Source organism: Pristiophorus japonicus, chromosome 3 (assembly GCF_044704955.1).
Source record: "Pristiophorus japonicus isolate sPriJap1 chromosome 3, sPriJap1.hap1, whole genome shotgun sequence".
Taxonomy (NCBI): domain Eukaryota; kingdom Metazoa; phylum Chordata; class Chondrichthyes; family Pristiophoridae; genus Pristiophorus; species Pristiophorus japonicus.
This window is the reverse complement of record NC_091979.1, coordinates 190,423,169-190,441,278: the sequence shown is the minus strand read 5'-3', so window position 1 is coordinate 190,441,278 and position 18,110 is coordinate 190,423,169. Positions and strand designations below refer to the sequence as shown.

Genomic DNA, 18,110 nt, shown 5'->3' with positions numbered 1-18,110 from the left:
AACATCTATACAGACAATCGATATGCTTTTGGAGTAATGCATGATTATATGATAACCTGGAGTAGACGGGGATACATGACCTCAGGAGGAGGGCCAATAAAACACGAAGAAATAAAAGTCAAAGCGCACATAAAAATTACTGATCAACACCAACAGGGAAGTAAACATGGGCAGACGAAGCAGCCAAACGGGTGGTGGACACAGGTACACTGGCTGGGTAAGCCCAGATCGAAGCATGTACAATCAGGCCTGAGGAAGTAAACATGCTTAAGGCACAGGGAGAAGCCACTCCACAGAAAAAGGAGGGGTGGAAGCAGAGAGGAGCCCAACAAGGGACCGACGGGGTATGGAGGAAAGATGGGAATGTGGTGGCCCCGGAATGCATCTAGGGGAGCCTACTAAATTTATATCACGGGTATGTCCATACAGGTAGAATCAACATGATAAGCTCGATGTCCAGATGCTGGTGGTGGAATAGAATGGGTAGAGATATAGAAACCACTGTAGAAGGTGCGTGACATGCGCAAAATACAATCCAGGGGGGAAAGTAAAGATCAGAATGGGACATCAGCCCCGACTGAAAGGATCCTGGGAAAACTTATAGATAGATTTTACTGGACCGTTACCCAGCAACAAGGGGAAGACATACTGCCTAGTTATAATAGACCAGTTTACGAAGTGGGTAGAAGCTTTCGCCACGAGAAATTGTTCATCAGAAACTGTGGCTAGAATCCTAGCAGAGGAAATAATACCCTGATGGGGAATGCCACTGCAGCTGGACTCAGATCAAGGTACACACTTCACAGGGAAGATAATGAAACAGGCCTGCGCTTGACTAGGGATCAGGCAAAAATCTAAGAGACCGGAAAGGGATGGGTAGACATGTTACCTTGAATACTGATGAAACTCAGGGCGACGACAGGACAGACACCCTTTGAACTAATGACCGGAAAGGCTATGAGACTGCCAGAAGTCTTGGTTACAAGAAGCGAGGACATAGGACCCTACAAAGACAGGATATGGAGATTTGTGATGGAACTCTGTAAGCAGTTACATGATTTAAAAGCACAGGCTTGAGACTAACAAGTAATCAAGGACTTAGAGAACGACACTAAAGAACAGAAGGTCCAAATACCCCAAGTAGGCAGTCAGGTGATGATGAGGATGGTAAGTGACACATGCGCCTGCGTAGTTATAAGGGGTATCGGCAAGTGGAAACACTGGACCCAGTTGAAAAAGCATGGTCACTAATTAACCGGTGACGACCGGGAAATATTATTTTTTGCAGGACTCTGGTGCTCGTGGGAACAATGTGGGGTAACTCAGCCTCATACCAAGGACAACCGGCTGAGGAACAGCAAGGCCTGTATTACAGAGACTCGGGCCACATTAGTTGTGATAAAGAATCAAAAACCTGACGGTGACGGACGGAGCAACAGAAGACTTAAATAACAGGCATAAAACAACATAATGAGGAAACGAAACGACATTGGGGATGGGCCAGTAATACGGGACTAATAATACTGCACCCGGGTGAAGGGGTGGGGTGCAGATAAGATGCATGCCAAAATCTCTGGAGTACCCCAGCAAGGGAAGGATGAGTGGAAGTTATGCCCACCCTCCCAAGGTGCAGACGCCTATGAATGATGTTGGAGGGTTATTCCCCGATACACACCTTCAGCGCCACCAACGTGTCCAACTATGAATGCTGGGGCAAAAGGGGGATTGGTATTAAGGCAGACCAAGGATAAGATACACTTCAGGCAAATAATTACGGTATTCCTAAACTTAACAGACTTAACCATCCCCAGCTTCTGCGGGTCAAAACCTAAAACCTGACCCTGCGAGCACTTGAAGGCCCTGAATCAAAAACCATGAGATTTAAAGTGGAAAGAGGGTCATGTAAAAAGCAGGACCGGGAAAAAAGAGGGATACTAGAAATGGTAGGCACGGAATACGCAGCGGGAGTTGTGACGGTAAACACTACAGACCTGCACACGGTAGATGATCGAGTCGACTCCCTACCACGAACCTTACAGGGATTGTTGGAGAGGGATGAGGATAATGAAAAGGTACAGCCACAACTGGGTACTGGGGTGGAGAGGGAATTATTACAAGTGGCCCACACGTTGCGAGACCACGCCAGAACTATAAATTTGATAAATAGAGCGAAAAGAAACTTGAGTAGAACCATACAGACAGAAATAGTATGCGCAGGGTACTCAATGTTATACAATATAACCTAGAGCAACTTCAGAATGGAAAGGTGCCAGATTAGATAACACTTGATGTATTTACCAACTGGACCTTGGACAAAAACATGATTCATGCTTGTGAGGTGCGGAGAAAGGTGCTTGGGTCCTAAAGGTCAGATGTGTTTGATTAGGGCAGGGAAAATGGAGTACAAGAAGAAGCTTGCAGGGAACATTAAGGCGGATTGCAAAAGTTTCTATAGGTATGTAAAGAGAAAAAGGTTAGTAAAGACAAACGTAGGTCCCCTGCAGTCAGAATCAGGGGAAGTCATAACTGGGAACAAAGAAATGGCAGACCAATTGAACAATACTTTGGTTCGGTATTCACTAAGGAGGACACCAACAACCTTCCGGATATAAAAGGGGTCAGAGGGTCTAGTAAGGAGGAGGAACTGAGGGAAATCTTTATTAGTCGGGAAATTGTGTTGGGGAAATTGATGGGATTGAAGGCCGATTAATCCCCAGGGCCTGATGGACTGCATCCCAGAGTACTTAAGGAGGTGGCCTTGGAAATAGTGGATGCATTGACAGTCATTTTCCAACATTCCATTGACTCTGGATCAGTTCCTATCGAGTGGAGGGTAGCCAATGTAACCCCACTTTTTAAAAAAGGAGGGAGAGAGAAAACAGGGAATTATAGACCGGTCAGCCTGACCTCAGTAGTGGGTAAAATGATGGAATCAATTATTAAGGATGTCATAGCAGTGCATTTGGAAAATGGTGACATGATAGGTCCAAGTCAGCATGGATTTATGAAAGGGAAATCATGCTTGACAAAACTTCTGGAATTTTTTGAGGATGTTTCTAGTAAAGTGGACAAGGGAGAACCAGTTGATGTGGTATATTTGGACTTTCAGAAGGCTTTCGACAAGGTCCCACACAAGAGATTAATGTGCAAAGTTAAAGCACATGGGATTGGGGGTAGTGTGCTGACGTGGATTGAGTACTGGTTGTCAGACAGGAAGCAAAGAGTAGGAGTAAATGGGTACTTTTCAGAATGGCAGGCAGTGACTAGTGGGGTACCGCAAGGTTCTGTGCTGGGGCCCCAGCTGTTTACATTGTACATTAATGATTTAGACGAGGGGATTAAATGTAGTATCTCCAGATTTGCAGATGACACTAAGTTGGGTGGCAGTGTGAGCTGCGAGGAGGATGCTATGAGGCTGCAGAGTGACTTGGATAGGTTAGGTGAGTGGGCAAATGCATGGCAGATGGAAGTATAATGTGGATAAATGTGAGGTTATCCACTTTGGTGGTAAAAACAGAGAGACAGACTATTATCTGAATGGTGACAGATTAGGAAAAGGGGAGGTGCAACGAGACCTGGGTGTCATGGTACATCAGTCATTGAAGGTTGGCATGCAGGTACAGCAGGCGGTTAAGAAAGCAAATGGCATGTTGGCCTTCATAGCGAGGGGATTTGAGAACAGGGGCAGGGAGGTGTTGCTACAGTTGTACAGGGCCTTGGTGAGGCCACACCTGGAGTATTGTGTACAGTTTTGGTCTCCTAACTTGAGGAAGGACATTCTTGCTATTGAGGGAGTGCAGCGAAGATTCACCAGACTGATTCCCGGGATGGTGGGACTGACCTATCAAGAAAGACTGGATCAATTGGGCTTGTATTCACTGGAGTTCAGAAGAATGAGAGGGGACCTCATAGAAACGTTTAAAATTCTGACGGGTTTAGACAGGTTAGATGCAGGAAGAATGTTCCCAATGTTGGGGAAGTCCAGAACCAGGGGTCACAGTCTAAGGATTAGGGGTAAGCCATTTAGGACCGAGATGAGGAGAAACTTCTTCACCCAGAGAGTGGTGAACCTGTGGAATTCTCTACCACAGAAAGTAGTTGAGGCCAATTCACTAACTATATTCAAAAAGGAGTTAGATGAAGTCCTTACTACTCGGGGGATCAAGGGGTATGGCGAGAAAGCAGGAAGGGGGTACTGAAGTTGCATCTTCAGCCATGAACTCATTGAATGGCGGTGCAGGCTAGAAGGGCTGAATGGCCTACTCCTGCACCTATTTTCTATGTTTCTATGTGTAACCGGACATTTGAATATAATAGGTTTTGTACTATCCAGACCACAGTATGATGTAGCAAAGGGAGATCCCCTATACCAAACAAACAATATCGGGGAAATAAGAAACCAAACTCGCGTGCGTTACCATGACCTATCCAGATATGTAATTAAAGAGAACAACAGTACTAAGAGTCTCAGCAAAGATGATTGTTGTAAAAATAACCGAGTTGTTTTATGTCGAGATCCACTATGAATGATCAAAGAGGACTGTGTATATGACCAAATTGATGGGTGCATTTTGAGTATTACCCCCCTAGCACAGGACTACGAAACTACCGCTGTTCCACGAGGAAATGGGGAATGGTGTGTGAGCACCACGGCGACTGAGATGACAGTCACAAAAAAAGGAGATACCTCATGTGCCATCATGAATATTGACTTCTGCTTTACCCCGCTTGACGAGGCAAAGACTGAAATGGATACGTTATAAACCCTGAACTGAAAGAAGAAATCATCAATGGGACAATGATAGACACTATCCGAGAAGGGTATGAGAAGGCCTTCGGGCCACAAGGAAAACCGATACCCGAACTGAATGAGGAACAAACTCGATTGGAGCAGGATATTCGGAGGCAAAGACTGAAATATATAGTCCTGATGGAAGACATTGTGGAATTCTGGACTCAATGTGTAAGTGCATCCGTGGATACGGATAATGTCACATGTACTGGTTGTAGTGCAAGGGATATTGGTCATCTTCCTGTTGTTAGCCTGTAAAAAATGTAACCGACCTAAGAGGCAGGCCATAGCCTGAACTATACTTAAAACATTGAATGAAGGGAATATAGACAGTCCGGCAGAAAGGATTTATCTTGTATAACCTTGATGGGAAAACCATCAGGTGGGACCTGTGATTGGGAAGCAGCGCTACTCAAGTGAAAGGACAACCCTGGAGGCTCACCCATGAGGAATTAATTGGGAAATGGCCTATCTTGGGCATATAGCCAATTACAATTTGGGAGGATTGTAAGGGGATAAAAAACGGTCACTAAAGTGGAAGTAAACATTTGCATGTAAAACTCACTTACAAATGGGTTTAAAATGGAGAACAGCTAAAAAGCAAAGCTTGCTGGTAAATGCATTGAACTCTAGCACAGACTGATGGTACTGACTGGTAGTTTTGACTCGAGCTCTTAGGAGACGGATAAGGAGGCACCGCCCTGGGAAACAAGGATAATCAACAGATCATGAGGAACTGAGGCAAAGTTGACACCACTGAATAACACATTCCGGGAAGGTGACATGTGATGGGAGATGGACGGGTGGGGGGAACCACTCAGAGCCTGTCTGATAAGGGTCAACGAATCAATGTAACTTCGCTGATAGCAGTCGGCCAATCGGTGGTTTTGTAGGAGGGCCGTACACCTTGGAAACTGTATAATTGTAGATGTAGAACCTCTGTTCTTAGAAGGTTCATCTGTGAACACTTCCCCTGCATGTTTGAATAAAGACCGGTTGAATCGAGGTTTCGTCTGAGTGATTCCATGGTCGCTATACGGGCGGGGATATGGGCAGGGGTCGATTCCTTATATCAGGGAGTCCACCTTGAAGAAGAGAAGTCTTCTTTTTACCCTAACACTATCTAAAATATGATAGTGAGGGGGAGGTCAAAAATCTAGGACTGTTAAATGTGTCATAAATAAACTGAGGCATTCAATTCTAACTCTCAACCTCCTAAATTGGCATTTACTTGTTTACCTAAATTTACTTCCCTTCTTAAAAAAACAGCCAACCTACCCGTGTTCTGCCTCTGATTCCCCCCTACATAACAGCAGTGATTACACTTCAAAAATACTTTGTTAGTTGTGAAGCACTTTGTGATGTCCTGAGGTCATGAAAGGCACAGTATAAATGCAAGTCTTTTTTTTCATTCTTTCTTTCTTGTCAGTCGTCCTCCATTTCCCACAGAACCAGTTAATTCTAGGGGAATGGGACTAGACTAGCAAAGTGCTATTGGCTCAATTGAAATGGCCTCCTATCTTCCACCCTCCATAAACTTGAGCTCTTCCAAAACTCTACTGCCCTTATATCCTCACTTGCACTAAGTCCCATTCACTCATCACTCTGTGCTCACTGGCCTACACTGACTCTCAGTCGAGCAATGCCTCAATTAAAAAATTCTCATCGTTGTTTTCAAATCACTCCATGGCCTCGCCTCCTCCCTATTTCTGTAACATTCTGCAGCCCCACAACCGTCCAAAATCTGTGCTCTTCCAATTTGGCCTCTTGTGTATCCCTGATTTTAATTGCTTCATCACTGGCAGCTGTGCCTTCAGCTGCCCAGGCCCAAAGCTCTGGAATTCCCTCCTTAAACCTCTCCACCTCTCAACCTCTCTCTCTTCCTTTAAGAATCTCCTTAAAACCTACCTCTTTGACCAAGCATTTTTTCATCTGTCCTCATATCTCCTTTTGTGGCTCAGTGTCAATTTTGTTTGGCAACGCTCCTGTGAGGCGCCTTGGGACGTTTTACTACATTAAAGGTGCTGTATAGTCGTTGTTGTTTTTGTTGTTAAAACCTTTGAATCCCACGACAGAACTAGCCGATGAAGTTTACAGTAAATTAGAACAGTCTTTCGTACAGTTGACTCAGCATTGACATTGATGACTGGAAATGGCTTTATGGCTTGTACTGTACTGAAGATTGTAGCGTACAGTAGCCACACTGCACTATCTGTAATTGTTTCTCGTTGATTTAGATATGAAAATATAAGAATCCATATTTCTTAAACAGGCACACCAGTCAAATGCACTTTTGTATGGAGTTAGCAAAACAATGTCCGATTTACTTAGAAACTGGGAGAGGGGCGGAATTGCCATTTTTTATAGCCCCATTAGCACCTCCGGGGGGCGCTAATGCGGCGCAACTAAGTTATCGCTCGGGAAAGGGGTCGATATCGCCTCCGGGCAAATTGCCCCAGAGGTTTGGGGAGGTGTTGTGTTGTTAGCGCCTCACCCCGCGATTTGCACCCCCGCCTGGCGTATGCACGGTGATGACATCATCGCCGTGCACGTAGAACCCTCACTGTCCCGCACCGACCCCTTTGCGCCCCGCGGGCAGCGAGGAAGCTGCCGGGCTGGGGTGCCCCTTAAAGGGGAGGCCGTTTGTGCCGTAGGCCGCCATGTTTTTCTGTTGGCCGACTCTTCTGTCGGCCTGATAATGGCAGTTCTTGCCTCGACCGGACCACCATCCTGCAGCCCGGCACTCAGTTTTGGGTGACGGGCTGTTGGCCTGATTGATCGGACATCCGCACAGCGCTGATGTTACCGGTGGGGCGCCGGGCTCGGGCATGTGGCGCTGGGCCCAGCGCCACCCTACCGCCCCGGGAGCACCCCTCCACGAATGCAGAGCGCCTCTGATAGCGCTCCGCCTATGTTGAAGGGTGGAAGGGCCGAATTCCATGCCAGGGGCGGAACTTCAGGACTGGACGATAAATGTCCCAGCCCCGGAAGGTCACCGCCACCAAACGGCGTGCGGGGCAATTTTGTTCCCTGGGTGTCCTATTAGCCAGCAAGGTTTTCTGGGCTAGAAATTCAACTCATTTACACCTCCCATTTGCACCCCCGGGGGGCGCTAATGGGACATAAATGAGTTATCGACCGGGCATGGCTCTGTTCATGACATCCTGCCATAATGGGCGGGAGTTTAGCGGCGGCACTATGGCTTTGCACCCCGATCTCCTGCACCCGGAGATCGTAATATCACAGCCGCACGCATCGCCTCTTTAGTGCCCCAGCCCCAAATTCACTTCGCTCCCAGTAGCAGCGCTGGGCCAAAACACTGGCAGCTGCAGGAGACGCGGTTCAGGCGGCTGACCACTACCGGGCTGAAAATTAAAGACGGGATGGCCGAGTGACAAATAAAAGAAAACTTTGCTTCTTGTTGGTGCTACTGATCTGGTTTCTTCGCAGGGTCCTTGCCGCGATCACTCAGCTCGGCACTCTGCCGGGCTGATTGTGTGGCACCCCTGCTCCATGGTAGTCCAGGTAGGTTCCTCTTTACTTTGTAGAGTTGGCAGCATGGGCCCTTCCCTGTAAGTGAGGGAGGGGCCCCTCGGACGCAGTAGCGCTGTGCGGCTAAGCGTGCAGCGTTGCTGAGGTGTCCACCCCGGTTGCGTCTCAGGAAGGCTTGATTTAATCCCTACACTTCCTTCTCGCGTCTCCCATCTGTTACTGCCCCCAAACGGGCGATACTGAATTTCTATCCGCCTGTCTTGATTAAAAAATTGTGATTCGATGTTATACATTTGTTTTGCTGTAATTACATACAGTATTAGTAATGCTCCATTTAAAAAGTAGTTAAAAACAGAAATGCTCCAAGTGTACAGGAGGCTGATCAGCATCAGAAAAAGCTAAGTAAACACTTCAGTTGTGATAAAGGGATCCACCTGAAATAGTAAGTTTTTCTTTCAGATGCTGATCTATCTGCAGTGCAATTACAGCATTTTTTTTTAAAGGCTAACCAGCAATTGCAGAACCAGTGAAAATATCTTTTTTTCAGGAATTCACCAGTTATGGGATTTTAAACAAAGTAAATTAAAATTCCTTGTTCAAGAGACAGCATGATTTGAACAATTATTCTAAAATCATGGGTTCTGACCAGTTTTAGTCTTGATCTCAAGGAACAGTAACTGATAATAAACCAGTTCCCTCCTTGCCTTAGTTTCATGGGGCTAGATTTTCCATTATTTTTGCATGCATACCCCCCACTTAACGTCCATTTTAACGCTGAAATGAGGTGTAATGTCCATATAGCGTCCATTTAGGCACAAAATGGAAACTGATGCACATTTCTCGGTCACTTATCGCTGAGCGTTACTTTCGGCATGTGCATAACGGCGAGAAAAAGTAATACCGCCCGCCCACTTTTTTTGGGGCGAAATTATCAGATAGGGTGAACCCAAAGCCCATTAATACCACCCAGCGTTACTTTCGACACGGAATTAAAGCCGAGATTTAATAATACCAACCGCCCATTGTTTTTTTGTCGTAAAGGTCACATTTGCCGAAACTAACACCCAGTATATCGCCCATCCTTACTTTCGGCACCTCGCACACATCTCGCCGACAAAATGCTCGTCGAAAAAACCGCTGGGAAAAAGGTGAACTGACCGGAACTGCTCACAGCGGTATAGACGCCATGTTCTAAATCGTAGTTCGCTTCATTTAAAAGGCTGCTCTGTTTCAACCTCAGGGGAGTTTGGATGTACTCTGGAGGTGTTTTGAGGTGATGTGAACATCTGAACAAACATCTCATCATACTGTGGACGATTGGAATTTACTAGGTGTCTTAGTGGGGACATTTATTCTTTGTGAACAATCGGTGTAAAACAGATAGCTATTGGAATGGGGCCTGTCATTTCTCACCCTCTCTTGATGACCACGCACATGCTCCAGACTCACCTGGCTGATGAAGGTACATTCAACAGCATCATGTGCCCAATGTAAGATGTGCCAGATTGATGAGGAGGACTAGACGTTACACCCCCCGCAAGTGCAGGGAGAAGCGGTCTTACCTCAACTTGTGTGACACCACCTGCCTTCGGAGATTGTGCTTCCACGATAGTTATCAGTGAGATATGCCAGCTCATCAGGAGAGATCTGCAGCCTGCCAGCACCATCAGGACCGCACTGTCCGTCAAAGTCAAGGTCACCACGGCACTTTTGTTCTACGCGTAGGGTTCCTTTCAGGCCTCAGCTTGCAACATTAGCGGTATATCTCAGCATGCCACACATTGTTGCATTAGACAGGTCACTGAAGCCCTGTACGCTCGCAGGATGGACTTTATCAGCTTCCCTATGATGAGGGAGGCTCAGACTGAGAGGGCTTTAGGATTCTACCAAATTGCTAACTTCCCCAAGGTTCAGGGAGCAATAGACTGTACGCACATTGCGATGCGGGCACCTTTTCAGGATGCAGAGGTTTTCAGGAACCGCAAGGGATTACACTCCCTGAATGTGCAACTCATGTCGACCACCTGCAAATTATTATGGCAGTGAATGCTAAATTTCCAGGCAGCATCCATAATGCTCACATCCTGCGTGAGAGCACTGCATCTGACTTGTTTACCTTGTTTGCCACAAGGTCAATGCTGGATGCTTGGTGACAAAGGATACGGCCTCGCCACCTGGCTGATGACCCCCCTGCGTGACACCCACACCAAAGCTGAGAAGCGATACAACGAGAGCCACAGAGCCACTCGCAATATCGTGGAGAAAACCATTGGAGTGCTTAAGCAGCGCTTTAGATGCCTGGACCACTCAGGAGGCTAGCTCCAATACCACCCTGAACAGGTAGCTCAATTCGTGGTGGTGTGCTCAATGCTGCACAACTTGGCTATCAGGAGGGGACAAGAATTGCCAGAAGGGTCTGACGGTCCACCTCAGGAGAGAGTGGAAGAGGAGGACGAGGAGGTGGACACTGACATCGGGCCAGACAATCAGGCTGATGCTGAAACCATGCCCCGCCCGCTCTCTACCGCAGGAAAGGGCTCGTGGTGGCATCATAGCTGTAAGACTCTTATGTCAGGAGTTCATAAATGAGCGCTTGGCTTGAAAGAACGTGGGTGGTATTTACAAAGCTGCAACACTGCTGGGTGTGCAGGTCATACATCAATGGTGTGCATCACCTTGATGACAGTTAAAGTTTAAGTTGATTCAAGTTAAGTGTAATTATACCCTTTCATGTTAAGGAATCACCAGTGTGTAACGGTGCAGCTATCTGAGCCAATGCGCAACAAGGTTATGATAAATAAAAAACATTTAATCCGACCATTTGTCTGAAATCATAAGTATATCTGCAAAAAACACCCCACCCCACCCCATCCCACAACAAATTTATCACATTTACATCATTACAATGATCCCCATTTCCCGCGAAACAGAACACAAAGGGGGTGCAAACCAACAAGGTAGCCCCATCGCCCCTTGCCCCGACCCTCCCACCAAAATAGCAGCAGCAACCTAAAAATATGTCCCAGACAGCACCTGCGGCCATACACCTGACTTTCCTTCCCCCTCGGCCCCGCTTCTCATCCCCATCTCTACCCCTTCCCCTTCCCCTCCTGACTCCAAGCTGCCTGGCCGAGGAGCTCCTTGGGCGATGCTTCATTGCGGGGATGATGGCAGAACCGCTGCTTGGACGGATACGGGAGAGGACGGTCCCGAGGTGGGAACGTGCTCCGAGCCAGAAGCAAGATGTTCCTCCTGGCTCTCATGTGTCATTGGCAATGGGGTTGCGGCACCTTGGGGTGCAGTACCGCGCTTCGGGACCACTATGAGCTCTCTGCTACCAGTGTTCCTAGCTAACAGCTTCAGGGCCTCCTCCATCCCTTCCATGTTATCTATTATTTGTTGGACGAAAACTGGGTGCCAACTACGTTCTTGGTGCTTAGTAGGCTTTTTGCTGCTGGTGAATCACCCTCGTGCCTCCCACAACAGCCAAACAAGCACACACCATAGCCACACACACTTTCAGTCCCTCTCTGCACCCTCTCTCTCTGTCTCCTCTTCTGCGCATGTAATGATGACCCCTGACCTCCTGAATCACGGGAAACGAGCGTTGCCATGCCGTTGCTAAGGACAGTGATACTTTATGGCAGAAGGTCAGAGAGATTTAATGCTAACGCCCATTTCAGATTGTTCGCGGTAATGCCCAATTTTTTAAATGGAGACTATGGGCTTTGAAAATGGGCGACAAGCCAATGATCTGAAACCCCATTTTTACTGCCCATGTCGGAAATAATGCCAATTTTTGGGCAATCTGTACAAAAGTGCAAAATCTAGCCCATGGTGTACCTCTATAAGGTTAGTCGCTGATTTCTAATGGACAACATCTTAACTGGCAGTTCTCAGATGGGTACTTACACATAGGTCGGACATGGAGATGGACAGCCTGGGCATTCTTTACAGTATGGAGGCTGATAACCGGCATTACATTTGCACTGGTTACATGTGCATGTACCTCTCCCGCTGCAGATTTTACTATCCTTGTCCTGCTTACATTGCTCTTCAGCTTTTTCACACTCACAGGCAGTTCCATCATAGTCTGAGTTACAGTGACATGTTCCACAATCACATTTACCATGACCTGAAAGATATCATACGGAACATCAGTAAATAATCACTAGTAGTACCTCTACCGCCTCCTGCACAATTGTGTTTGTTAGCTATGGTTATACCACTATGCAACACACTGTGTATTACACAGTACAAGCCTCAGCCAAGGAACTTCAGCCACAGGGAGCAAACATAATATGTCAAGTGCCAATAGAAGACCGTCACCTCTAGATGATGTCCCAGGAAAAATCAGTGTTTCCAAACAGTCCCTGCTTTTTCTATCAGCCAAATATGGAATAACACAGATCGTTAATTATTGTAAAAAGGCTTATTCTCTGTGCTTCAGTGCCCCCATTCAGCAGGCCTGGGAAAGAAAAGCAGAGAGCCTGGTCTACATACTGATGCCGAGCTGCATGCCAGCTCCTTAAAATGTATTTAAATGCTTTTATATTTTTGTAAAATTTTAATGGAGCAATGAGTCACAGAGGTTCATGTGACTTTCCCCTTCACCAGTTAAGTCAGAGTCATAAAAGTGAGGTTCTGTATTTGGGAAAAAATAAAAAACAAATGTTAATTAACAGAGAAACTAAGAAATGCTCCAAATAAGACATACTCACCAGCACACAGTTTACCCAGGTTTCGCTCACAGTTCTGGTCATCACACTCACAATACTTGCCATAGATTTTCTTATTGGGGTTAGTATGGCAAATGCATGCACCACACACACAGTCTCCCTGGTTACTGCAGGTGGCCGAAGTGTTGTCCCTACGGCATGCTGCATCCAGGTCTAGAGTGGAGCGTTTGCCAGGGTCACACTTACAAAACTTGCCAATCCGATCCTCTGTACAGCTGGAAAGAGGAACAGAAATTAGGCTCAACTCCTCCAATGAGACAAGTAATTGACACTGTGCACACACATAATAATAAAGGCAAGAACAGCAATGCCATCCACTTGCAAACCCCTTCCGTCTTCAAAAGTAATCCATTGGTTGTGAAGTGCTTTGGGATGTCCTGAGGATGTGACAAGGCACAATACAAATGCAAATTCTTTCTATCAACTGATCGCATACAATCCACTTGATCTACTTAAATCAGCTAATTTTCTGAAGGTTGTCTGATGTTTCTCTCTGTGCCCTCTCCCCACAAAAATAAATTAAAAAAAGAAAAAAAGAAATTATATGGTGCCTTTCACGACCACCAGACATCTCAAAGCTCTTTACAGCCAATGAAGTACTTTTGAAGTGTAGTCACTGTTGTAGTGTGGGAAACCCGGCACCCAATTTGCACACAGTAAGGTCCCACAAACAACATCTTGGGCCTTGGTTTAATGTCTCTCCTGAAAGGTGAACCAGGGCTGACACTATCCAAGCAGCTTTGTACAAGGTGAAGAATTTATATTAGGGGTCAGACCACTGAGCCACAGCTGACACAAGATAAATCAAGTGAAATTCTAGAATGCCTATCTGACCTTCCATCTATAATAAATTGAAGTTCTTGTGTGGATCCTGTACTCCATTGAAAATTGCTATGTAATAATTTCCTATGGGAATTCCAATTATCAAAATGTCCATATTTATCGGTCATGATTTTCTGTCATGCCATTAGGTTGTGCTTTAAACAGATTTCTAATGTTAACTGAACAGTGGCTGTCATGGCTCCATGTCACACCACTGTGTGATACTGTATTATCGTTTTCCCAAATCACTGAAAATGCTGTGAGAAAAACTCAGTAACTGAATTTTTAATATCCAAACCAAAGGTCTAAATAAAATATAAATGTTACTAAAAGATGATTAAATATGTCCATTAAATTGCCTTTAATGCTGTGTTAATGCCTTCACCAAAGTTTTTACTTGAAGGCCTCAGCTTCTCCCAAAACTTCCTATTTTTGTCCAGAACGATGATAACTCAATGCATTTTGCACAGTCCGAACATGTACAGCGTAACCATTCAGTCAGTTGAATTGTTTCTTTAGCTTCTACCGGTTTGTGTTCAGCTGTTCTGAATTATTTGAATAAAAGCTCAATAACAAATTTCAACCGCTTTTATCAGGTAAAGTTTATATTGAGTGTTTTTAAACAGGTTCTGAGTGAGGAGAGTAAAAGAGACAGTGTACTTACAATACACTTGTAGCTTTTATAGTGTTCTATAAACTTCTGAAAATGTATTAAGCTGAGAGTGTTTCATAGAATCATAGAAATTTATAGCACGGAAGGAGGCCATTTCGGCCCATCGTGTCCGCGCCAAGAGCTATCAAGTCTAATCACACTTTCCAGCTCTTGGTCCGTAGCCCTGTAGGTTACGGCACTTTAAGTGCACATCCAAGTTCTTTTTCAATATGGTGAGGGTTTCTGTCTCCACCACCCTTTCAGGCAGTGAGTTCCAGATCCCCACCACCCTCTCAGTGAAGAAATTTATCAGATGGCGGAAGTTATAGCAGATGCATTCGTTATAATCGACCAAAATTCTCTGCACTCTGGGGAGGCACCAGTGGATTGGAAAGCAGCCAATGTAACGCCTCTGTTTAAAAAAGGGGGCAGACAAAAGGCAGGTAACTATAGGCCGGTTAGTTTAACATCTGTAGTGGGGAAAATGCTTGAAGCTATCATTAAGGAAGAAATAGCGGGACATCTAGATAGGAATAGTGCAATCAAGCAGACGCAACATGGATTCATGAAGGGGAAATCATGTGTAACTAATTTACTGGAATTCTTTGAGGATATAACGAGCATGGTGGATAGAGGTGTACCGATGGATGTGGTGTATTTAGATTTCCAAAAGGCATTCGATAAGGTGCCACACAAAAGGTTACTGCAGAAGATAAAGGTACGTGGAGTCAGAGGAAATGTATTAGCATGGATCGAGAATTGGCTGGCTCACAGAAAGCAGAGAGTCGGGATAAATGGGTCCTTTTCGGGTTGGAAATCGGTGGTTAGTGGTGTGCCACAGGGATCGGTGCTGGGACCACAACTGTTTACAATATACATAGATGACCTGGAAGAGGGGACAGAGTGTAGTGTAACAAAATTTGCAGATGACACAAAGATTAGTGGGAAAGCGGGTTGTGTAGAGGACACAGAGAGGCTGCAAAGAGATTTAGATAGGTTAAGCGAATGGGCTAAGGTTTGGCAGATGGAATACAATGTCGGAAAATGTGAGGTCATCCGCCTTGGAAAAAAAAACAGTAAAAGGGAATATTATTTGAATGGGGAGAAATTACAACATGCTGCGGTGCAGAGGGACCTGGAGGTCCTTGTGCATGAATCCCAAAAAGTTAGTTTGCAGGTGCAGCAGGTAATCAGGAAGGCGAATGGAATGTTGGCCTCCATTGCAAGAAGGGTGGAGTACAAAGGCAGGGAGGTCCTGCTGCAACTGTACAAGGTACTGGTGAGGCTGCACCTGGAGTACTGCGTGCAGTTTTGGTCACCTTACTTAAGGAAGGATATACTAGCCTTGGAGGGGGTACAGAGACGATTCACTAGGTTGATTCCGCAGATGAGGAGGTTACCTTATGATGATAGATTGAGTAGACTGGGTCTTTAATCGTTGGAGTTCAGAAGGATGAGGGGTGATCTTATAGAAACATTTAAAATAATGAAAGGGATAGACAAGATAGAGGCAGAGAGGTTGTTTCCACTGGTCGGGGAGACTAGAACTAGGGGGCACAGCCTCAAAATACGGGGGAGTCAATTTAAAACCGAGTTGAGAAGGAATTTCTTCTCCCAGAGGGTTGTGAATCTGTGGAATTCTCTGCCCAAGGAAGCAGTTGAGGCTAGCTCATTGAATGTATTCAAATCACAGATAGATAGATTTTTAACCAATAAGGGAATTAAGGGTTATGGGGAGCGGGCGGGTAAGTGGAGCTGAGTCCACGGCCAGATCAGCCATGATCATTTTGAATGGCGGAGCAGGCTCGAGGGGCTAGATGGCCTACTCCTGTTCCTAATTCTTATGTTCTTATGTTCTAAGCCGCCTTCCAATTACTTTAAATCTGTGCCTCATGGTTGTTGACCCTTCTGCTAAGGGGAATAGGTCCTTCCTATCCACTCTATTTAGGCCCCTCATAATTTTATACACCTCAATAAAGTCTCTCCTCAGCCTCCTCTGTTCCAAGAAAACAATCCCAGCCTATCCAATCTTTTCTCATAGCTAAAATTCTCCAGTCCAGGCAACATTCTCGTAAATCTCCTCTGTACCCTCTCGAGTGCAATCACATCTTTCCTGTAATGTGGTGACCAGAATTACAAGCAGTATTCTAGCTGTGGCCTAATTAGTGTTTTTTGCAGGTTTTTCCCCCCATTCTATTTCATTTATTTTTTTAAAAGACACATTGAACCTTGAAGCTAACAAAATGAATCGAACTTATGATTTGCTGACGGTTAGAAAATTCAAATTACTGATATCTGAGAGAAAAAGTGAGAGAGAGGCACAGAGTTTCTTTCCTTATTCTAACCTGAATTTTGAAAGCAAACTCTCTTTGTAAGAAATGGCTAGGAGGGTAGGAGAAGAGATGAAATGTAGGGAGTAGTGGGAAGGTGAAGGGGTAGGATGTGTATAGAAGCAAGGGTGTGGGGGGGGGCACAAAGTTAATGGAAGGGGGAGGGATGAGAAGAAAACCATTGTGGGCCACATTTTCCCCACAACCACCACTTAGCAAGCGCAGCCTGCAGTCAGCATCAGCTCCTTTCCCCATCACATCATGTCAGCCTCACCATACCACCCACCACCTCCCACTCAAATGGAAGGAAGGAAAAACAGAGAAGCAAAAAGAGTTAGGGAGAGAGCGAAGCTGAACAGAAGAGTAACGCAAGAGTGAGAGAAACAGTAGGATGAAGCCAACAAAGATAGGTGAGAGACCATATCCTCCAACTGTGCCACACCACAGGAAATCCATTCGTACAGCAAATGTTCAAGTATATGCACAGGAAAAATGAAAGGAAATATGTGATAAGTGATCCGGTCTGTGCTGAAACATTCTGATCGTGACTGAATGCAACAGATGGACAAGCAGGATGGGTAATATAAGTAACAGATACAAATCAATATAGCAAAATTTGGTTATACATTTTGGAAGTAAGAATAGGGAAAGGAAATAAACCTTAACTGATATATTTTAAATGGGATAGAAAACCAGACGCTCCTCAGGCTGCAGGAACACAGAATCATTAAAAGTGGCAGTTGAAGTAGATAAGGCCATTAAAAAAGGAAACGGAACCCTTGCTATTGTATCGAGCAGTTGGAAGTATTGTGTATTGTTTTGGACATCCCATTATTGAAAAAGATGTGTGGTGTGTTGGGTGTGTATGTGTGTTATCAAGTTATCAGGGTTGAGGGATTACAGTTATGAGGAGAAGGTAGAAAATACTTTTTTAAATGATAAGAATCATATCATATAATTTTATTTTTAAATTTCATATTTTAATAAATTAGACAATTTTTCAGTATTAACTGTTGAGCATTTTTATAAGACCTGAATCAGAGAAAAGTTACAATTCAAAACAAGTAGCCCCTTCACAGGGTGGGAACACCTGAATATTATAATAAAATAACCAATCATTTTTAAACGACAATGGGCTATAAATTGCAGTCGGAGGTAATTGGCCTCTGACCTGCGAAAGAATTTCTTTTATTTTCCTTATTAATTCATGGGATGTGGCTGTCGCTGGCAAGGCCGGCATTTATTGCTCATCCCGAGTTGCCCTTGAACCGCTGCAGTTTTTT

General features: G+C 45.2%; 1 protein-coding gene across 4 annotated transcripts in view; it reads right to left on the bottom strand.

Moving 5' to 3' along the window:
- The window catches only part of itgb2 (integrin, beta 2), a 180,235-nt gene that overhangs the window by 25,867 nt on the left and 136,258 nt on the right, over nt 1-18,110 (bottom strand). For all 4 annotated transcript variants that reach the window (XM_070876123.1, XM_070876125.1, XM_070876124.1 and 1 more), the window contains 2 exons: nt 13,006-13,238; nt 12,197-12,419 (listed from right to left, as the gene is read on the bottom strand). In XM_070876123.1, the coding sequence (XP_070732224.1) occupies nt 12,197-12,419; nt 13,006-13,238 (456 nt within the window). The remainder of the gene's footprint in view (nt 1-12,196; nt 12,420-13,005; nt 13,239-18,110) is intronic.